Raw genomic sequence first — 23,931 nt, forward strand, 5'->3', positions numbered from 1 at the left:
CAGGGGTGCGTTGCTTTCGTATTCCAGCAATGGTCTAGGCGATAACGCGGTATCGCACGCGCTCGCCGTGTGCTTTCCGTTCTCCTGGGCGGACCCCGGCAGCCGCGAGGTAATCTTCGCGTCAAAGGAGCAAAAAACTCGCGCGAAGTATATTTTCAGAGCAAATAAATGAAAAATGAAGATCTCGCCAGTATACTAGGTAATATCACGTAATATCGTGTACTTTGAGGGTTTTCTCTCAGAGGTGATTCCCCCCCCCCCCTCTCGCTCTCCTTTTCTCCCTTTCTCTCGTCTTCTCTCGTGCGAAGAACTGGCGGCGAAAAATCCAGAAACATCGAGCGCCCCGTGGAAGGAATTATGTTATACGCGGAAGAAGGACGCGCGGTGAGAGAAAGAAATTTAATAAAAAAAAGATATCTCGGCGAAAAGATTGCAAGTAATTAGCAATTAATTTCCACTCGTCCGCGAGTTCGCCGGAGATAGAGCGCACTGGAAGCACGAGAGGGGGCGGGGAGGGCTAGACGTTCTTTTAACGACGTAGTACTGTATATGATTTCGCGCGCAACGCAACGTTATTTTTATCAGAAAACATAATTCTGGCCGGCGAAGTTCGTTAACTTCAGACGTAAAGTGGGCAAAAGTCGGCGGGATAATAATATTCCAAAAAGTCTGTAGTTAAAGCTAGAAATGGAAATCCTCCAGCGGGGAAGACTCTCGCTCGGTTTGTTCGTTGTCCTTCAATCTCGCTCGAGCTCATTCATCGGAGTGATTTTCGACGTCGCGAAAATGTCGCAAATACTTGCAACTCCAACGCGAACAGATCATCGACGAGCATTCGGCATCGTCGTGACGGATAATTCTCGAGGCCTTGCAAAGATCATTTTCGGCGCGTGTCGATCCACCCAATTGCGCGCTCACGATCGATCTCGCGCACGTCGATTAGCCCGGACCCTAGTTTACCTGATTCTTTGCGCTCGCCTGGGAGCAGCAGCTCGAGGGGGAGGATGTATAGAATAAGTTTGAACTGCAGTTAAAGTTTGCTAAACCGGCCTTTATATACCTGAACTGCCACTTAGAGGGTCCGTGAGCGCTCTTTATTGAATAAAACAATATTACATCGCAAATACAAGTACGACGAACAGTATCGTCACATAAATGAGAGAGAGAGAGAGAGAGAGAGAGAATGATGACGCGATTCGTGTGAAAAATTTCGGGATTCCTCGCGCCACTTTACTATGTTTAACTTGAAATATCCGACAAATTTGGACCGTTTCACTGCCTTTTCGTCGCAGCATTGCACGCAACGTCCATCATCAATTCGAATATCATCAACGTGAACGAAGTTTCGCCATGAGAAATAGCACTTTTATCTAATCCGCGTCGTTGATCGTGTGTCGCTCACCTTCCTCACACTCGACAACCCCCTGTGCGCTCTCCCACCCCCGTAGTTTCCCAGTCATTTACTTCGGCTCGTTTTCCTATTTTTCACTACTTTATTTTCGCTTTCTCACTCCTTCCCCGCGCAACCTTTCGCCGTTGCACTCTTCACGTTCTCTATTTAACTCGTCCCCCGTCGCTTTTTCCACCTCTTTCTCCTTCTCGCCCTTTTCACCCTCCGCCTTCATCGCAGCTCCTGAGCCGTGAAACGCGCATAAGCGAAATGCCGCGGCGGCGCGGAGGCTCGAGCAATTAGCAGAGAAGGTAATTTATCAGGAGCGGGCACGCCTCGGCCGTTGGAAGTAAAGAGGATGTCATTACTCATGTGCGCCAGCCGTAATCTTAATAACGCCGTCGGCTGGTTAGCGAACTGAAGGTGAGAGCGCTTCTCCTTTTTTCCCGCCTTTTCTTCATCGTCGCCTAGTCGTTTTTTCGTTTCCGCATCGCTCTCGCGTCGCACCTTCGTGAATTTCGGCTTCGCTCGCGAAACTCTGCGGCGGACGAGCCCTGGTATCGATCGGCACCAAGTGCCGACATCGATATCATCCAATCCTGTATGTCTCGACGACGACCTGCTGAGTCACCGCTGTCTGTGGCTCGCGCACCTTGGCGTTTTAATTAAACGTTACACGGGAGAAAAGAATCACGGGCCCTACGTTCTACATTATTCTGATAAAAGTAATATTCTACATCGTCCGGTCCTTCATTCCAGATAGAACGCGAGCCAAACTCCCCCGACGGGAATTTCGCTCGGCGACATGTAACCCGACCGTAGCCCCGAATTAGAATCACCACGTCGTGTCGTTCTGACACGGTGATATTCTGTTAGATTCTTCACCTCGCACACGCGAGAATATAACTCAGTATTACGATCGATAGGGCTAACCGTTTTGTTGTTATTAGCTGAATTACAAGTGAAATATGTTTACATTATGAGTTATAAATTTATTAACTCAACTTTAAAGTGCACATTAAGTTACGTTTACGAGTACCTGAGAGAGTGGCAGCCATTTCTAAGTATCGTACTACAAAGTATCATAGTACGTATAAAAAAGTTGCCAACGTTACTACTAGGGTTACTAGGTGCTTACGACAACGAGTGCAGAGTGTGAGTGAGATCAGAATCTAAAAGAGCAGTACATACCTCCATCTATAATATAACTATTATATTCCATGGTCTGTTTTTGCTCTTCCGCTATCTGGTAACCGTAGAAGCAGAGTAAAGAGCAAATCATCGGCTAATACTCGAATCGATCTCTGAACAGTGTGAACTTGGAGGACTTTATACGTGAAATACTTAATCATTTTCAACAATAAGACAAACTTTAACAATAAAATCAATATAATCATTGATTTTATTTTAGCTAAGTCCTATTACTATCCGTGAGGAGTCTCGAGTCCATTAAAAAATGGACACAATTCTTTCGTTCAACGATATCTCGGTCTCGGGTTATAATGAAATCGTATCTTCGTATTATTCTAACGGAAGTAACGGGACGACATTCAATCCGATCCTTTGCCTCCCGTGCTATGTGCAGGTTTAAATTTCTCTCGATAAAAATTTAGCTCGACGAGAGGAAATCACGGCATCAAATTTAAAATTATCACAATGGAGACAGAAAAAGAGAGAGAAGAGAGAATGAGAGGAGAAATCAGTCTGAAGCGTCCCGGGAAACGAAGTCGCGTTGGCGCTTTCCATCTCGCAACGGAACAATGATAAAGGTTCAAAGAGTTACGCGAGTTTTAACATCGCTAATGTCATTTCGTTATCCTCAATAAACTATAACCGCGAAACTTTAACAACCATCGCAAGGGCAGCGCATTAAATTATAACTTCGGTGCTGACAGACGATGACACGTCGTGCCTGGGCAATTTTCAGCTCCTATATATATAGATATCTACTTTCGTTTTAATATTTACCGATACTTTTCACCGTCTTTCTTTGCTCTTTATTTCAAACCGCGATACTCTCGCGACGTCCGTCACAATATTCGTGAGCTAACCTAACCACAGCAGCGTAAGTGTGAAGAAAGTTTAATTCGGTTAAAAAACGGTTTTGGACAAAAATCAGGCTAATATTTAATCAACGATTGGAGTCGCTGAATACGAATCTTTACGTCGAATTTGGATTTTTAATAGTATCACATTGCATAAAATTGTCAATTGTTCTGCAAAAAATAAGATTCTCTTCTATCGTAAGATCGCTCATTTTTCAACTCACGTTCTTACTTCGAAGAAGGTTAGAATAAAAATGCGGACTCCCAAATACAAGACTACGGACAATGGAACATCTACGTAAGTCGTGGAGCGGGAAGGGACGCGTTTAGTTTCAGCAACTTCCCGTAGGATACCCAGTACATCACGAATGACGAATAGCGAATACGTAGTGCAGTCTCAGCTTCAGAGAAGTAAAATCGAAGAAACTAACCGGTGGAAACGTATACATTGTGTTGCAGAGGACGAGTACCAATGTGTGGGGCGAATGGATGGGCGTAATGCACGGTGACGAAGTGGAGTACGTCTTCGGGCACCCGCTCAACATATCCCTTGAATACACCGACAAAGAGCGAAATCTAGCATTGAGAATCATCGGTCACTTCTCGGAATTCGCGTACAAAGGGTAAGTAGCATGTGTAACGTCGATCGACGCGAATAAGAAACAACTGTTCATGTATGTGACCCAGCGTTAAGTTGATCATCCGACGGCGGAAGGCGCTCACTTACATACAGAAACACAACTCCTCGAGATTTCAGCCTCGAGTAATTTCTCGTAATATCGTGGCTCGATTCCTGACCTCAATCTTCCTTCCTCCGCCGTTGGTAAATCACGCCAGTCGTATTCTGGCACTAACTTATCAAATATTTACGCGCGTTACGTAAATATTTCTTCCATTTCTCCCGACACAATTTTTGACTGTACCCTCCTCCCCCTCCTCCTTCCCCTGAGAAACGTTCGTATTCATTTATTTTCGACCGAATAAAGCTGTCTAGCGCGCCATCCGTTCATTATTTCGGCGTTAATTTTGATCCGCGTTGATTTATTCAACGCACACTGGTTCGATACACGGTTGCGCGCGCGCACGTTTGTCCGTGTACAGAGCGGCATGATGCTTTCTATTTCGACAGTGGGCGTGTAATTCCATCAATTTTTTATCATTTTCATATTTTATTTATTAAACAACTTTTCACTCCGCATATTAACGAAATTATTAGATGAAATAATGCGTAATGCGATTGAAGTCAGCTCGATATCACATTTCGCTCGAACGCAACGCGCATGCGTGCGCGCGACGCGAATATATTACTTTGTGCACGGAACGCACTCGCATGTATTTAATGAAGATATACAACGCTTAACGCTAGAATTATGAAAATTACCGGACACAGTGTTTTCATATTTATTAATAATAGTACGCTTAATCGGACTCGTTTTGCACGCGCGCGGTTTCAACAAAGGACTCGAGACGATGTCTTTACGTCGATAAAAAGCTGATAATAAAAAGCACAATAAAATACGAATTATGGCGGTGTCAATTCCGGAAGTACGAGTATCTCCGATATTACCAGAGAATCATCCAGTTTTATTTGCTCTTATTATTATTATTCTTATTTATATTAATGTTTTATGAAATATTTTGTATGTTTTTTTTTTTATCAAAATATATATTGTAATATAAAATACTCAGTATTAACTTTTCGTTAACTTTATCTTCATACTTTTATACATAGATTGCTGAGAAGAATATATTTATTTGAAAAAACATGACTTTATTAAAAAAAAAAAATTTCATTCCAGAGTAACACCTGCGAGTACATAGGTTATTATATTACTCAGATACCCGTATAGAAATACCTGGATTATGCTAAAGTATTAATGGAAGAGAAAACGAATCAGCATCTCTTTTCGGAAAGTGCATTTAAGATTTTCCGAAAGTATGTGTTTCCGCATTTGCCTTGGATTTAACGAAGTCGATAAATTCTCCCATCTCTGCGAAATAACACAAGCGAGAGGGAATTCTTTCTTGAATTTGCCATTTCTCGCAACACGTTCGTCGTTAACTCGCGACCTATGCAACGTACAGTTGAAATCTAGAAATATGGGTTGCAGCGTGGATAGCTAATAAAGTGTGATGTGTAGGCCGACAATGTTCCCAACAAAGTCACGGTATTACATCATCCTATTATGGAGAGAATAGCGAGATCAATTTTGCCAAGGACAATGTCTATGTCACTCAATTGACGAGTACTTTGCTAGAAGCGAAGGCCACGAATCATAGATACGAATGTAAAGATCACCCCGACGTGTGACGCGACGACGTTCTATAGAAGTTCGCGACCGGTGTTGTATTGAGAGAAAGCTGTTTGAACAACAAAAAGATATAATTAGCGCTGGAAATTCATTAAATTTTAGTGACTGTGTTTTAGCCAACCATTTTTTCTCTCTCGGTATGATAAACTTATCACCTGCTATAGCGGGATAACGAGTTCGAAGAGTTAACAATTTTTCCTCTCAGTATACTGAAATTCCTGGCGACATCGACGAATATACCATCATGCATGTGAGAAACCATACTGAACGATAGATGAAAGGTTATAGTGCGTAAAGAATCGGAGCTAAATTAAATTTTCTCGAGTAAATTCCGTCCCAATGCGTCGCCCGGGGGTTTTATTATAATTTCGACGTTTCGCTGGATTAACGCGCGAAATATTCAATAGAAATTTTCACACGTTCTAGTTGAAATATCCAGCGCGGAATTACAGATATAAGTGACACACTATGCGCGCCGTTTGCGAACGAGTTCGCTGATGTGTAAAACGAAGTTAATTTAAATTCAAATTATAACTGCAAGAAAAAAAGAATAAGTTAATTAGAAACTCCAACGCTGATCCAACGTCCGAATCTAAACTTCTATTTATTAGTGCGAAAATTTCTGTATTCGACCGTACACTGTGTGATCCAATACGCGGGGATAATTTTCGAGGAACGCGATCTTAGCCGGACGAACGAAGAAGCTTATTTTCAAAAAAGTCTTCTCATTGGCGCGATAAGCAATATATATATATTAATAAACTTGCACAACTAGTTTCGCAAAACTCGCTCGCAATAATAATTCAGACTCCAACATTTATTCACGCTGAGAATCTATGCCTTCCGGTTAAAAACTTTTACTACAATTTCTTCTGCTTCAAATTTAATGAAAAACACTCGAACTCTCTCAACTGAACGTGACTTTATAAATTTATCGTAAATTTAATTATGTTTGCCGATTCTGATTGTACATCAAATTAAACGCGAAACAAATGTATTTTCAATTTTGTTCAATTTAATACGATCTGTTTTCATGCATATATATATACATCGATGTTTCTTTCCTCTCTCTCTCTCTCTTTCGTACATTCCCGACAAACGTTCGTACTTGTGCCAGCTTCCGATACCTCTTCGAGCGGGCGAGCGCGTTTCCTCTATTAGAGACAGAGATTCCCATCTCTATTCCGTTTGAAGTTCGAACATAGTTCTGCATCCAACTTGCCGCGCCTTCCTTTCCTCGTTACTCTTCGTTTTCCATCATCCCGCCTACCCGTCACCCCTGTCGATCGCAATTCGCTCGTAGGTGGAAAGTTGGAGTGCGCGATTTGCGATTGCGACGTATCGCTTTACCTCTTGAATTATTTTCCAGTGTGCCAACGGCGGTGGAATCCGACTGGCCGGCGTACACCAAGGAACATCCGCAGTACTTTATCTGGAACGCGGAGGAGACCGGCTTTGGCAGAGGTCCCCGCACGACGGCTTGCGCATTTTGGAACGAGTTCCTGCCGCGATTGAAGAGAGTTCCCGGTACGTGCAGCGTGCCGTGCGCCCTCACGGAATAATTTTGTCTTTTCTCTTTTTCTCCTCTAGTTACATTTCCCGAGTACATGCACTGACGGAAAATGCTATTCCAGAGATAAGGCAGTACACTTGAGACACGAGAAAATGTGCGCGCGCGGTCAATGGTGACTGCGCGAATTATGCGATTAAGTTTTCCCTGCCATCGATATAACGCGCTCTTTAAACGCCGGCACGATAAATAATTCAGTTATTAGCCGTTCAATATGGCCAGCCACGTGGCCAGCGTTTCTATGTTGACTATTTAATTATGCCATGCGATTGACATTGCGCTATGCGTAAGTTTGCAACGCGCTCGGGAAACTCGATACTCACGGGGCGCCAGCCGGCCGACCGTTACTGCAAATAATTTCGATGTTTCTGTTTATCCGGGACATATCGGATTAAACAGCAGCGATTGTTTGCAAAACGAGGCGGCCGATTGCGCACGTACTTGTCCCCGATAGTTTTCCATCGTCGCGTTCTCGATAACGATTTTTGTAAATGAAAATAAATGAAATTGCATTATACTTGTGAATTGATATGGTTACTTACTATATTTTAATATCATTCTTAATGTCATAAACATGCAATTACATGGAAAATTTGTGGGGTCAGCAGCTCGCCCCAATTGGGAACTTATATCTGAGAAGCCAGCATGGGAATCGAATCAATTATTCCTTGATTATGGAGGCTTCCTAAACAATATCTTAATATTGTTTCTTGATACTTAAATGTTTGTTTAAAATATTAATTTCTGAATTTATTGCTATCCTTTCGTTGGCTTGCAACCGATCGGTAAAGAAAGATTATCGCTAAATTTTCGTTTGTCCCGATATGCGAGCGATCCACTTTCTAACTATGATACATTGGTAGACAGAAAGATTGTCGCATTTTTTTCACGAGTTTTGCAACGCATCTCTTATTCAACGGAAGAATGTATCTCCTGAAAATAATTAAGAAACAAATTCTCCTATTGTAAACGCAGAATGCGTCCCGAAATTTATGCAAAAAAAATGTGTTACAATCTTTCTGTCTATTACTGTATGCTAACTGGCAAAATAGTTTTAATATCACACCATGTAATTAGGTTACTAGTATTTTATAATTCTACACGTAATCTATACATTTGTTTCTAGATATTAACGTAAAGCTATCACAGAGACAGGTTATTGATTCAACACATTGTTACCTTGCTTTATTCTCTCTCTCTCTCTCTCTCTCTCTCTCTGAATAATTAATAAATAATAAATTTCTAATGCGCGTTAGAAAATCCTAATAACCTAATTATATAGCGAGTTAAAGCTATTCTCTCGGTTAGTGTATACCCAGTCACACAGTTTGTATGTTAGTTTATATCGATCGTTTGATATGTGCACCAAACAGTAATTTTATACTAAATTATCTTAATTCAGTACTACATATTAACGATGTATTAATCTGGCATGGTACGCATAAAGAAAGCTCATCGTAACATCGTTTAATGCCCGCATTGATGAAATAAAGATAATTCAGTATAAAATTATTAATTGGTACGAAGAGTAAAAATAATATTATCTGTCCACGACTCTAATGCAATAAATATCGCGCTGATTGGATCATTTTTTGAGATCACAACTTAAAAAACAAACGTTTCCATTTCCTTTCTCCATCTGGAATTCCTCCATTCCTAAATGATCCCATTAACGCAGGATAGTTTCGTATTAAGCGCATGTACGGCTCCTAATGACCGAGTAATGACGTAATGACAGACATGACGTCTCTTTGTCGCAGACTGCTGCTGTGATATATATCCCCATGACGACTAATCGAAGGCTCATCGCCTACGACGTACAATTTAGACGCACCGTCGTTCATCTTGTCCATTATAGTATTGGTGTCGTATTAACACGTTGACTGTCATGAGAGTGACCGGCGCTACACGTAGAGAGAATTTTAACATAGAAATTACCGTAGCATTTTGCAACCCCGAGGAACACATCGATATTCCGTCTCAATTGATTATCCTCTCTATTTCACTTACGATATTTCCCGCACGACTAGAAAACGTAATAAAATTGAGACGGGAATTGATTTTAAAATAAAACCTATAGTATTCTCTTTGCCTATACAATATTGTTGCGTTTCACTAATTAACGGATGAAACGTAATTGTATATAACGAATCAAATATACAACGAAAATGGAGCGAACGCATTGTGCATTGCGTTGCCTGAGGAAAATCCGATTTTAGGAAAAAAAAGGAGGGTTTCTGTAAGAGGTTTCTACTCAGCCAATTGTTCTCAGTTGTTTGAATGTGTTCGGTCGCAATAAAGCAGAGATGTTTTCGTTTCTTGTCACCGAGTATTCGGTTGCACGAACCGAGTTCTTTTGCCGTGCTAACAATAATGTTACTTTCATTGCTCTTAGGAGCGCGCGAATGTCTCCAAGTTCCTGACCTCGCGCTTCCGCTTCTGTTCGCAGACCCAACGCCCGAGGCGTGCAACAGCGCGATGGCGTCGAGCATCTCGGCGGGCGTCGGCGAGCTGCGTGCATCACCGATCGCGTCCATCCTGCTGCTTCCGGTGCTGGCGATATACAGACTCGTGTAAAGGTCGCTTGCTCACCCGTGTCGGCGAACGAACCCCTTCTCACGGCTGGCAAGTACTTGGCTGGACGGAAATGCTCCACCGGCCGACAAACAGGTCCCGTTGTCTAACGCTTCGAAGGTCGCGTTTAACGGTCGTCGAAAGCACTCGTAGAGATCGATAGGTCCGTTTTCTCATCAGCGCCGTGACGTTTTGCGAATGATAATCAGAGCGTCTCGTAGTGGCTCCTCGATTGACCTAGCCCTGCGATCCGCCATTCTCGGCTCGTAATTTCCGGGATAAGAGGGAGGGGGGAGCCGGAAGAGCGCGACGCTGCTTTGGGATTCGATTTCAACAACTCGCCCGGGGGGCATACCAGCTTCGTCGGTCCGCTGCTACTTCTCTTTTCAGCCGTCCGTTGGGATCTACGACAACCTCTGGAAGTCGCGATCAACGACGGGAGTCTCTGTCCGTGACGATAGGCACGTGTCGTTCCGAATTGTGATCGATGGGGAACTCATCATACGCCATCGTCGAATCGATCGACGGCGGTCGCGGCGGGATTATTAAAAGGCGATTTAAAACGGACGAAGGAAATGATTTCGTGAGGCGGAGGGGCCTCTCGTCGGATCTGGGAAACGCAGGTGGCGGATGAGCAGCGGCGATCGCACGAGGTTTAATGGATTACATAATCGACGATCGGGCGCGACCGCAATTTCGGGATTCTCGCGGGATCAGATTAAACGAGGGGAGATCAGCTCCGGGATTTATTGCGTCGCGGCAATAAACTCACTAATGCGCCTTGTAAGCCGTGTCGCACGCGAGCGCGTTCCTCCTCGTTATCGTCGCAACCAAACCATTACTACTACTACAATTATACTACTACTATTATTACTACTAGTATTGCCGCTGCTGTATACGTGAGATATCAATTTCACACTGCGAAGAGTAGCGGGAGGGCAACAGCGGAAATAGCGGGCTTAGTAGGAGGAAATTGTCAGCGTGAAGAGGCTAAAGGACACGATTATCAGCGATCCGCGAGCGATCAATCCCACGAATGCGAGCCAATCACAGCCGTCGGAGTTTCGTTCGTGAAAGTCGCCCGGGCGCGAGAATTGAAGATGGATGGCGTTTATTCTGCATGTCGTGTGTCAAGTCCCGGCGCGCATCGACGACTGTTGCTCGAAGAGACGGACATTTTGGCAGCGAACGATTTTTCCATCTATCCTTCGATCGGTGGGTCGCGATGGAGACGATCGGAGCGGAGGAAGGAAGAATAGGGAGTTTTTAGAAGAGTTTAGAAATAATTGTCCACGCGCGGCCGACTATATCGCTGAGAAGCGAAAGAAAAACAAAATCGAGGAAAAGGAGAACGTCGACTTTGTGAGCGGAGTAGATGTAGGTCTTTACATTATTAGCGATGAGCCTTAGGACACTCACACACGGAGATTTAGAGCGGACGATCGTACGCTACACTGGTTAATAAAGGACACAACGCGACTACGGCGGGTACCACGTCGCCGTTTTAAAGACGCTGACTTTCAATCTTGAAGATACAGTAACAACTCGAGGACCTAATAGACAATACCGATCTGCTTACCGTAAACTATCGCACAAACTGTCGGCCCTAAATCATCACTTAGCAGTGGACGTTAACTTGACGCGCGGGGAGAAAAGAGAGCTTCTTCGCATTTTCATCCAACCGCACTAGACACTCCGCTCTCTTCGGCACGCATGTTGGCCTGGGCAACGGGCAGCCGGGATTAGCAGAGAGATCAAATTGCGACCGCGAAGAGCCACGTCGAGCAACAATACACCGAGAGATCGATCCGAGTGGCCGCGAGACTTTCAATTTCCACGCGATTAGAGCCATCCGGACGACATTCGCCGCACATTGATCCAATTTGATCGCGCGATCGAGTCAGCAGGGGTGTCACCCGATCCAGTCGTTCCTGGATGAGAATAAGGACGGTGTGAAACGCACTCTTAATGCCTTTCTATGTCTATCTTAATGCCTGAACTAATTTCATATTAAAAATTCCTTGTTATCGCACTGACGCATGTACATTTATAAAATAATAGATTTAAAACGTTAAAGTGAAATATTGTAGCAAAAAACTTGTAAAAAGCACGTTTACAACGATAACTATCACGACAGATGTGGAAAAGCCTATAGTCAATAGACTAAACGACGTGCTGGGAATAATTTTGTTCGTTTACGCAAAATTTCGTTGATTCGATCACTTTTCCTTCTCAGTATAATATTAGTGAAATCAAGCCAGCTGTGGAAATCGTCGTAGCGACGGGCATTGCGCTTACGACCGCGACCCATATTACAATAGGTATAGAAGGGCTTTACAGGGTGCGAATTACAATAACAATGTTCCGTTAGTTCTCCCTCTCTCTCTCTGTCCCTCTTACGTTCTCTGCAGTTCTCCCTGACGCGCTTTCTCCCAAAATTTCTCGGCAGAATCAAGGACTCCGCGATGAAGCGGAGTATACACTCCACCGCGCGCGAAAAGCTCGAGAGCGTCTTCCGAGATGAAGGCCGGGTTTCCCTCGAAGGGGTAAACACATCCCCCCGCAACGAAGATTCTCCGGACCGTTTTCGGCAAGATACACTCGCCGAAATTGGACGTACGCGCTCGTCCACGACTCTCGTTTATCATCGCGTTCGGAAAAAAAGTTCTCGAAAACACCATCCGCACCACAGCGGGGTGGTTTACGCTTTCGTTTCACGGTGACCTCGGAGTCCTTAATTTCCAGCGCGAGCTCGTTCGAATCGGTGCGATGATATCGCGTGCATTAAGCCGCGCAGCTCTTCGTGTGGAGGGATCCGAAATCAATCGCCCGATTCGGCCGTTTTATTACGAGCGAGTGACGCCACGAACTTCCTCCTCAGATAAGATCGAGGAGGTAAAGTGGTTCCCAATGCAAATGCGCCAGGGAGTCGGAGGCGCATTAAGCGCGCTCGTCCCGATGTTTTAACATTTTATTGAAACGCAACCGTCGGCCGATGGAAATCTGAATAAACGCGTCGCCGTAAATTTCGACGGAAATGGTACAAGTGTCGCATTCGTGTGCGTAAAAGCGAGCGAGCGAACGAATGAGCGAAAGAATTGTGTGCGCTTCTTTTTATTGTCCCGTGGGAAATGCCAGGCATTTTTAAGTTGAACGTAAAGATTGTCTCTGCGACGCAAGCGCTCACGTACGATAAAAGCGATGTGTTCGTGCAACGAAAAAAGTAAGAGAGAAAGAAGAGAAAATGGTCCTTCGGAAATAAAAAATCTCATTTTCGCAAATTAGGTGAACTGCCCAATCACTGGCAATCAGATCGGCTATTCGCGTGAGGCAAAGAGAGAGAGAGAGAGAGAGAGAGAGAGGGGACATCTAATTAGTCGTAGTTTCCCGCTTGTTTATCACCGACCAATTGATCCGTCTGTCCCGTTACGAGACTTTTTAAGCGCCTAACGAGGATCTATCAATGTAGCGGCGATTATTGAGAGAAAGATAGAGCGAAAGGGAAAAAGAGAGGCGGTTCGCGAGTTTTGCAGCCGAAGTTTCGCTAGATATAATAAAGACACGGAGGTACGACGAAGGGGGACGAAACTCGCGTCAATCGAAATGCTGACGTCGAATCATTATACCGAGGCGACCGTAGCGAAAAAAAACCATGGAATATCTGTCAGCTGTCGAAATCATCGTTAGGACGGTGCACGCGCGCGACAACGATAAAGACGGTGTCACTTTTCGACGCGTAACACGAAACGAGCGGAAAGTTAGGAGCGAGAAAAGGATAGAAAGATGAGAGAAAGAAGAAAAGATAAAACGTGACAGATACATATACATACGCATTACTGTTAAGCGAGATGTACATATACACAACACACATATATATATATGTATGTATGTATGTATATATACATATATATATACACAAATTGTATGTATAAATATACCGTGTATCGTATCCAGATAATGTGTGGCGTCGCACACGAGACGGGATCTAGTTATCGTAGGCTTAAATGTCACGGCACCATGCAATTCCGCAACAATTCGCCGCGCGACCTCAGAGGTCGCAGCAGCGATTTTAGTCTAATCAATGAAGTTTTGAAGAAAGGGTTCTTATTAGTTTCCGCATCGCGGTCGAAAGGAAGAAGAAGAAACGGAAGAGAGAGTGCGACCCAAAGCCATCGAGTCGCTTCTCCCTTCCCGTCTCGTCGTCGTAACCGAAGCGAGATGTCGAGCGCGAGAGCAACTCGCGAGCTCGTTTGATTCCTAATTAGTCGGCACAGGTCCAAATTGGCCTGACACATGGGAACAATCCGTCGGTCCGTTTGCGCGATCATAATGACGCGTCTGCGTGACACGTCGGATTCTCTCGTCGCAGTATCTCGGAGTAAAGTCTGAATCAATGCAGTTCCATTTTCTAGGTGCAGTGACACCGAAAATCTCCAATCAGGCGCATCATTTCGAAATACTTGTACATCATGACTGTAGTTTTGGAGCATCATTGTCAACTCACTGAATGATCGACAGTCGTGATGCACGAATATTCAATCACATCCGATTGGAAGTTTCCGGTGTCACTGTACCGGGCGAATAAAACTGCATTAATAGAGTCTCTTGTACAGTGAGAAGCAAAACAACCTGGATGCGTTTAAATTTGGAGCGCAATAAATTATTACCACTGAGCGTGCCATCATTGCCGACGAGCTTACGATCGATTATGATAGGAGCCAAAATGGCAGTAAAGAGTTTTCTCCGGGCGAGATGAGGGCGCGCGTATTTACTACGCGACACGACTCTAAGAATCGACCATCTTCTCTGAAAGCTAGCGTGTAACAGATTCCGTTCATGATTCACGCGTCGTGGTATTTATATATACATACATATGCCATGTGTACAGGGTGTCCTATATAAATTAAGCATCTAGGGTCGTTGTAGAGACGGTGGGAGGAGAAGAACGCTGAGAAACGTCTGCGTTGCGCTTGGTGGATCCTCGTGGTATCGATTTCGGGGATTCGCTCTCGGATTGACTTCGGTGTCGCAGGGCGGATTTTCTCGCGGTCAATCGGTTCCTCGGTTTCTCATTATTTAGTTTCGACCCCTGCGCGTCCGGATGAGCTCTGAAGTATTTCGACGACTGCATTTAGTGCGGAACAAACGGTACGAGCGGGTGGTATGGCGCAAAAGGATTAAAAAAAGAAAGAAGCGCTGGGAATTCCAAGTAGAGTGAAATTTCATTTGGAGCTTCCGCACCGGACGTTAGAATGCGCGCGGTCTCGTCATCTGCTCGCTCGCTCGCCCAAACATCCCTCTGTATTCAGCCGCGATACACGCGTTTGCAGTACGTTTGCAAACAATCGAATTTCTCCGCTTTGATCTGAAATTGATACCTCTCGTATCAACGCCTCGAGCGACTGTCAGCCGGGACACGTATTCGCGACTTCGCCAGGAGTGTCCTCCGCAGATCGAAACCCGATCTCCGCCGGACTGCTTTAGAATATGCGACGCATTAAGGGTATATGGGTATATACCGAGCGAACGAACAATGAACGAAAAGCAAGTAGGATATTTCGTTGTTACGGTTAAGAAAATGGGTACATACAGAACAATTTCACTATACCGCTAAGAAAAGCGTTATATTCAATAAAGAATATTTTCTTGATAATAGCCTTAAAATATGTTCATCACAAATTTTAAACAAGCTCGTTAGCACGTACTTAAACGAAAGATTTATTCTCTTTTCAAGATTATTATAAAACTTGACTGAAGAGAGAAAGATTAGATCACCGGTTAATTTCAATCAAACACAATCCAATTTTTGTTTAATATTCTCAATTGAAATAAAGTACCAAGCTTACTAAGATTTAGAATATATTTTAAATAAATTTGTGCGTGATGCTTACGATAAACTTCTTATATATTTGCGAATATATAAACTTATAAAGTTCGTATATTTTTATATATTTTTTCAGTATATACCTCTTAACGGACAGGACGTTTGACTTGCAGTCGAACCGATTCCCTTATGAGGCGGTTAATTAAAGAACGTTCGTAAAGATACAATGATCTTTGTTTGATTCGTTTGAGCTTTTGACGTATACCGATTGGTATATATTTGTAGTATTCTTAAAACGGTATCAGCAAATGTTCGTTCGCTCACTGTACACTCACTTTGATGTGTCTTCTTATTTCGACACTCCGGAAAATCGCCGATACGACGCGGAGTTGGTGGTGCCGATAGTCCTCGGTATGTGCGAAGTGTATATGCAGCTGGGGATATTTCAGAGCTCGCGCATCATTTCCACTCTGTTACCGAAGGTAACGTCGCGTCACGTCACTCACGTCAGGTCACGTCGTCGTAACTCGACGACGATTCGTCAACGCAATACGTCGCGAGGTAGTTAGTCGGTTTAGGTTGAGGAGTATCTCGTCGACACACACCACAACCTAAATTTCGTACCTGTCGTACGCTCAAGGCGCGTCGGCAAAGTAATCTTCCATTTCTTACATATCATATACATATATATATATATATGTATACATATGCGCGTGTGTATGGGTAAATGCGAGAGCGTGAGTATTTCGTATATCAGCGATCGGCGCAGACCGTTAAGCAGTATCGATCCACACTGATCAAAATGAGCGGCATGAAAGATAAAATAGAGAGGTAGATAGAGATAAAAAGAGGGGGAGGGAGAAGTGAAAAAAGAACGAAGACTTAGTATTTTAATTAATCGAGCGAGGCGAGAGAGACTATTTTCTGTAGATCTACCATCGGCTCTAATGTCCATCGGCTTAAGGGGAGATAATATCTTATCATATCGGTGGCAGCATTGCGTGTCAGAGGTCATGATGAAAATATACGGTGTCTCTCGACAGTGTGAGGGGGGAGTATATATGTCTTCTCCCGAATCATCTACACGATACGCAACTCAGAATTCATGCTCGTAAGTGCGGAATACGTCTTTCCTTGAAGAAGGAGGAGGATCGTCGTTTCGCGACGAAAATAGCGCAGAATCTATAAATGCGAAATTGAAATTCAACCTTATTCGATCCGCGAGAGTGACGAAATTAGCGTTCAATCACTCGGCCCTTCCCCTGTAATTCAGCCGTCTGCCCTGCGTCTTGGCGAAGTTGTCTGAATAAGTAAGACGCTTATCATAGATAATTCACTCTTAATAAAATACGCGAATGTCATTGTTTATCCGCGCCGACGACGGGAGCGGATTCTCGCGTGCGCTCGTTCTTTACTACCGCGGATTTACGACGGGAAAAATACGGTACGTATAAACCGGTAAATACGGAAAGATCCGAAAAAAGGAATCCGAGGAAACGCGCGCTGCATTATCTTGATATATCGCGGCGCGGGGATATTTCGCCGATAAATCGAACGCCGCCACCGCGTGGCATCGCAAAAATCGGAAAACATCATCGCGCGAAAATTCATTATTCAAGAACACCGTCGTCGTCTCGTGTCGAAGAGTATTCTTTCCTGTCTCTCTTCCGCGTTCACCGACAAATGCCCAAAATACCGCGCTTCATTTCATTCAATTCGATGTTTCACCGGACATTTTCTTAACCAGGCATTAACGCGTCAGAGCGACAAAAGCCATTTCCGAACACTGTGTGAGAAACATTATTTTTGCTCTTATAGAAGAAGATATATTTGAGACCAAAAATAATTATTTTAGCGGGATTTCTCTCAGTGCATGTGTTATTTATAGTATTTTACAGTCTACTATATTAAAAAATTTATTATGTTGCATAATAAAATAAACTCTATTTACTGTAGACTATTCCTGCACTACTAGAAAATACGATAATATTGGAAAGGATTAATTTATTTATGAAAGAAGCGCGCCTGTTCGCGCTATTTATGCTGTTCCCGTACGATATGAATGACCCAGATCGGAATGATTCGCGTCTAGCCTTGCACGTTAATACGTGATCATGTGAAATCGTGAAATATTCAATCAATCGCAAAATACGATTTTTCTTCTTCTATTATTTTTTTGTTTTCGGCACCTCAAAAACAAGGGAAAAAAGATGCGATGAATAAATTTTTAAATACTCGTTCCAGCCGTACATCATTGACATCGTTTCGCTTCTTTGACGCGTCGCGTCGTGATAACGCTCAAACGATGACGCGATCGCATATATCGCGTAACAGCGCTTTTAACGGCTGATTTAAATTCGAGCCCGCGCGCAATTCTCCCCAACCCTCCCGTGCGTGCTCGCGTTCGTGTGAAAACATTTCGCCATTACGGATATGAAACCGGAATCGCTCTCGAAATCGCGCCGCACGACGTGGAGGATTGTCCTCGCAACGACGATGAGTTGCTATTTTATATAACTGGAGAATGAAATGAGAGGGATGGCGTTGAGAAAGGTCGGTACGACATCCATCGATTCGCGGTCGGGTCAAGCGAAAATTGCGAAGATCGATAATCGACGAGCACGTGCGGGCGAACGGGGTGGAGATATATAACGATCAGCAATTTTTCAGAATTCGCCCTGCCCGGGAGTACCTTAATGCCCATCAAAAGGCGAGTTACGAGCAATTTGCGCACGGCGGATGCGCCGCGTTAAATCGTTCTCCTGAAATCCGGTGATGGATCACAAAGGCGTGACCTCATTTCCTTCCCGATGACACTGTCGGGAGTACCAGATGCTCCTGCACAACTTCGTCACTCTGACGAGGCAATCTGCCGCGTTCTTGTGTCAACGAGCAGCAGCGGCGCAACGAGAGACACCCCGCGTGCGCGCCTTGAGAGCGTGTTTAATTGCACGGACGTATCTGATAGAAATCGCTCCGGTGTCGTTTCTCTCTCTCTCTCTCTCTCTCTCTCTCTCTGCATTTTTCGAAAGAAGAGTCGCTGCTCAGCTTGCGCTCGTAGCTCAGGAAACGGACGCGTGCGCAGCACGCAAGTAAAAGGATTCGTCGTCATTCAGGTAACGTAGCCTGGAACGAAAAGGTACAGAGAGAGAGAGAGAGAGAGAGAGGAGGAAAGAACCCCCTTCTCGCAGATCGATGCGCAAGGTTAAGCGAATCAGATTATCGGGGGTTTCCAAACACTCGTACTTGCGTAAGAGACAGGAGAGATAGCAAAACGGAGATAAAAAAGTGGACGTGTTCGTTCCGAAAAATACGAATCTCGGAGGTCGATAATTGAAATTGTTTCCGGATACCGAGACGATCTACCGAAATATAACTTTATCCCGGAATATTTATTCATTTATTTATGGAAGTCACACTATCAAAATAAATCAATAAAGAGACAATGAAGAATACAATTTTCCTAATATAATAATCTGGTCTATTTACGTATACTTATCTACTTTCATGTATCTTTAACGAGTTTCTTTGTGTATAAAATGGATTTTTCTTAAGTTAAATAAATAAACAAATAATATTAATAATTATAAGATTATTAAAAAACGAGAAGAAAGAGTATTTAATAATGCACGGATTTAATAATGCGATAATAATGAATTGAATAAGGACAAAAATGAAATTAAAATATTTATTTATTATTAGTCCAGATGCTTCGAGATCCGAACCCTTTTCTTGATAATTATATGCTTTCAATGTTACGGAAAAGTCATATTGAGAGATCGTTTCGCTTTCGGATCGTGACTTATCGAGAAATTGTTCCACTTTTCGGTTTTTGGTAGGTATTTTTCGAGGTCAAGGGGCGTGTCTATCGAAAGATAAAAAGAACGTGCGTAAAAGAAGAAATTATAAAAGAGAAAGCGGAAGAGAAGGAAGCTGAAGGGCGAGCCTGAGAGACAACATTAATAGGGCCTACCAGCTGTTTAGCATTTAACGCGGCCCTCTCATCGACCGTACCGAATGTATCCTCACACACACATATCACTAGGTAGTTCTCTATTCATCGAAGAGCGTCCCGCGAAGTTAATTTTAGGATTAGTGCCTCAACAAAAACGACACACGTTCGATGATCGGCTACGCGGGGTGACGCAAATAGGAACGTCGTAATACAGCGTTGTACTGTAATTCGGCGTTGTACGGAGAAATTCTGCAGTTATCCTCAAAGAGGCGTCTACTTCGTCGGGTTTTTTACGGACCGAAGAAATTTAATACGTTCGTTACGCGAGTTCGCGCGCGCACCTTTCGGGTTTACGGTGATTCTCCCGCCGGCGGGATATAATCCGATTCGCGCGAATCCACACTTCGATCGTAAACCGCTTCGAGCGAAGCGCATCCGCCGTCTGCCGGTGGAATCGACGATGAAGCGGAAACGTCAGACACACAAATCGACGCTCCGATTTAAATTTACTGTCGCCGTATCAACACGAAATGTCACGCGTAATTGGACTCGAAACGTCATTTGTTTGCGAGAGTTGTCACAATGACGAGATATTTCGAGGACAACTGTCAAAGATTACGGGAGAATTCGATCGCACCTCGTGCGCACAAAACACTCTCCGTTGAACGCGTTTCGTATCGCGGCGATTCCTTTATTTCGCGTCACCCTGTAGACCAGAAGTGCACAACATTCGGCCTGTTTCCCTCTACGGCGGTCTCGCCCGTCTGTCTCTATTTATTCCACGTGGAGCAACTGGCTATCGCAAGAACTTGTCGCGAAGCATTGCCGAAAACGGAAGCCACCTTTCCGAGCTAACTCTTATTTAAGCCGAATGTCGCTCGCTTTGACACCCGAGCCGTGCACTCCTGCCCGCAAACAGATTGTTCCTGCTCAAGAGCCGAGAGCTTCGGAGGAAAGACGTAATAGAAGGAGTAGTTGTACGCGATATTGTATAGAGAAGAAACACTAAATGTTCCGTATTTTTGTGTCAAGTTTAATTAGAATCGTCGAGAGAAAGAGAGAGAGAGAGAGAGAGAGAGAGAGAGAGAGAGAGAGGAAGGGCCATAGCACATAGAAAAATATAAGTAATAAAACTAGAGCAGTAAGGTCAATGGTATACGTAAAAACATAAGAACAGTAAGACACACAAACAGTAAGATTTAAGCGGCGAGCAAATTGACCGGTCATAATCAATTATTCTTATGACGTAATGAAAATAGCTGACTAAGGTCGGTCAATTTGCTCGCTGCTTAAGTTTCATTTCTACATAATAATCATTGATATTATGTAGGTTTTGCTTCTGCATACTGAAGTAAAAAATGTTTAGTATTTGTGACTGTACAGTCGCATGGTGAAGTAGTTATAATCGGAAAATTTTGGCAGCCAACGCTGCTATAACATTGTTAAATAATAACCTCATATTCATATTGCCATTATCTTTTTGTTCTAACAACAATAAGATATGTTTGGCGCCAGAAATGACTGTAATTCGCAGTGAAATTTTATTCTGCACGCGCCGGCATGACAGCGAGTCAGTCGATCACACTCGAAAATCATGGAGATCGTAAGGGACACTCTACAATGGTTGCAAGAGTATAGTAAGTTCGTAAGAACCCATTTCCTGTGTAGTAGGCCATAGCGTAAGATCATAAGCAAAATTGATTATTTTCATTTCTTACGCCTTACGGCCTCACGTCGACAGTCAGAATAAAATAGCACATTAAGGCTCTAATCTTCTCCCTCACAATTGGTTCGCGCCTTATGTTTTGCTGTAAGTTGTTGTCGACGGTGTCGTCTTAAGATGATGAAATTTTACGACTTTCAGCTAAATGCCATGGACTTACAGCCGTTCTGTTACGGCCGTTAAGAGTATTGAAATTCTCAACTGATCGATCAATTGGCTTACTGCTCACAAGTCTTTCTCACCACTTAGACTTGTGAACGTCTGTGCGCCATGGCCCTGACCTGTTTGTTCATTATTATCAAATAAAATTCGTATATATCGAGCGCACCTCGCATACGCACTGAGTCGCTCCAATTCCGTGCTTTGTGACGCGCAATTTGTATTATTCGACGCTCGCGTAATTACGTTTGAACTGGATTCGATTATACGAAGAAGCGCGCGTAAAAGCTCGATGAAACGATGAAGAGACAATCGAGGCGAGTTCAGATCGACCGTGCAGATTTGTTTCGCTTTTCGAATTTGTTCTATCGCTTTATTCGGCAGATTCGACGAGTCTCATATCCGGCTATTCTTATCAGCAAAATATCAATTATTACTAGTCGGTAAAATCGAGCACGCCTGCTCGAACGCGTTGCGATCCAGAAGCGCTTTTTAACTTCGTTCCGAATTCTCTGTCGTACATTTCTGATGCTTTCAAGTGTCTCTAGCACGGTGGAACCAAATGCGTAGTGACCAAATGCATAGCGATAAGAATATATTTTAGCGTATTACCCCCCGAGAGATATTATTAATTTAAGTTACTCGAAATACATTTGCATCGAGTAATGTCATACACTAGGTACCGAATGTGCAACAAAGCGAGAATACAAAATTGAAGTATTCAATCAAAAGAAAGAAAAAGAAGAGAAGATTAAAGAGACTTTTATTCATTTAGTTATTGTAATATTTAGTTTGCACATTATAGGAGGCGTACAACGATTATTATATATTTGATATTTGATTGATTTCATATACATATATACATATTAAATATTTTGGTTATATTTGCTTAAATTAGATATTTTTTATTGTGCGATTATTTTGTATTACGTAGCTTATATACTTCGCTCGATCGATTTAGTTTAAAGGGAGAATTATGCTTAGCGGACGACGTTATTTTGTATCTGTTTAGTTGGAAATGAAAATCTGTGTTAAATATGCAGAAGCAGAGTGGCATGGTGTTAGAATAAAATTGCGAACCGTTAAAAATCGTCGTCCTCTGTGTGTGTATGTGCGCGTGTGTGTTCCTCTTTATTCCGTTTCATAAAGAACCGATCACTAGAGCCACGACGGCTCGCTGCTTTTTGTTCCGTTCCCATCGCGCGCCCCCAAATTCCCACGCCCACTTGTTGAAGAACATGCAGATTACGAAACGAGCGATTTATAAAAATAAAAAAACCGGCGCTTTCAATCGTGCGAGGATTAATCGACGATAGGGAATCGATTTGCGAGGAGGGATCTGATTTCTTACCAAAATCCATCTCGCGTCCCCGTTCGCGAGCAATTCCAATCAAATCGTACCGGTGAGAGAAAATGTCAATCCGAACGGAAATAATTTAATTTTGCTATATTCATTTATATTACAAATTGCCACTAAATGCATTGAGAAAAAAATACTTAAAAAATTTACAAATATTATAAATTTATAACGAAGGATATAAAAAAAGTTCCATGTTGTCCCACCGTTATATTTTAATCGATAATTTATGAGCCTGTAAAATTTCCGTTTACAAAGTCTTTGTAAGGACTTACCAACATATCAAAGTTAAATATTATATTTTCAGAGACAATAACGTCATTTTCATGGAAATGCGTCTTTGATAGATGGGCAAAGAGCAAAAAGAATACACGTAATGAATTACTTTCACGCATTGTATCATATTTTCTGCAAGATCATGATGAAATTATTCAAGAGCACGTATAAAACTGTAAATTATAAAATACAGAGGTTCTTTCTTACGTTGGAAAAAATCTTTAATAAATTATTCAATCTAATCTCAATTAGTGTTATACAATTATTAAGTGTTAATTAAAAGTTGCTGTAAAGCGGAATAAGAATTGTTTCCCTTCAGACCGTTCATTTGTTACACTCCAACGTCACGCGAAATATCCTTAATTTATTCGTTAGATTTATTTTGCGCAACGAACGCGCGTTGCACGCGCAACAAGTGACGCGGTTTGCTCGCGTGTTCGTGCCACCAATGATCCGCAAAGACATTTACAGTTTGATCGACGCATTCGTAAAGTGTTACAATAGGCGCGTTCGTTAACTATGCACCGTATCGGCTGCGGTTAAACGCATCAACGTTTTATGCGGTTACGGTAAACGTGCGCGGGAGAATCCCTCTCCCTTCCCTCCACGCGACAACCGCGATGGTTGCAATTGATGGTAAAAAAAAAAAGGAGGAGAATATTAATTGGTCACGGCGGATTCGGAGCTCGCTGAATTTTTATTATCCGCCGCGGTTGTTTGGTCCATCGCCGTTAATTTCTATTGAC

At 43.1% G+C, this 23,931-nt stretch overlaps 1 protein-coding gene across 5 annotated transcripts in view; it reads left to right on the forward strand.

The window, feature by feature from the left end:
- Window positions 1–23,054, forward strand: part of LOC106749460 (acetylcholinesterase) — a 107,772-nt gene extending 84,718 nt beyond the window's left edge. For 3 of the 5 annotated variants that reach the window (XM_014628916.1, XM_014628913.1, XM_014628915.1), the window contains exons 5-7: window positions 3,895–4,058; window positions 7,117–7,274; window positions 9,767–23,054. In XM_014628916.1, the coding sequence (XP_014484402.1) occupies window positions 3,895–4,058; window positions 7,117–7,274; window positions 9,767–9,894 (450 nt within the window). In that variant the 3' untranslated portion in view covers window positions 9,895–23,054. Of the gene's footprint in view, window positions 1–3,894; window positions 4,059–7,116; window positions 7,275–7,337; window positions 7,843–9,766 lie in introns of those variants that run through there. The other 2 variants (XM_014628917.1, XM_014628918.1) reach the window with 2 other exon arrangements.
- Window positions 23,055–23,931: the final 877 nt, after the last annotated feature.

This window comes from Dinoponera quadriceps, unplaced genomic scaffold, assembly GCF_001313825.1.
Source record: "Dinoponera quadriceps isolate SergipeBrazil2010 unplaced genomic scaffold, ASM131382v1 scaffold3807, whole genome shotgun sequence".
NCBI classification, from domain to species: Eukaryota; Metazoa; Arthropoda; class Insecta; order Hymenoptera; family Formicidae; genus Dinoponera; species Dinoponera quadriceps.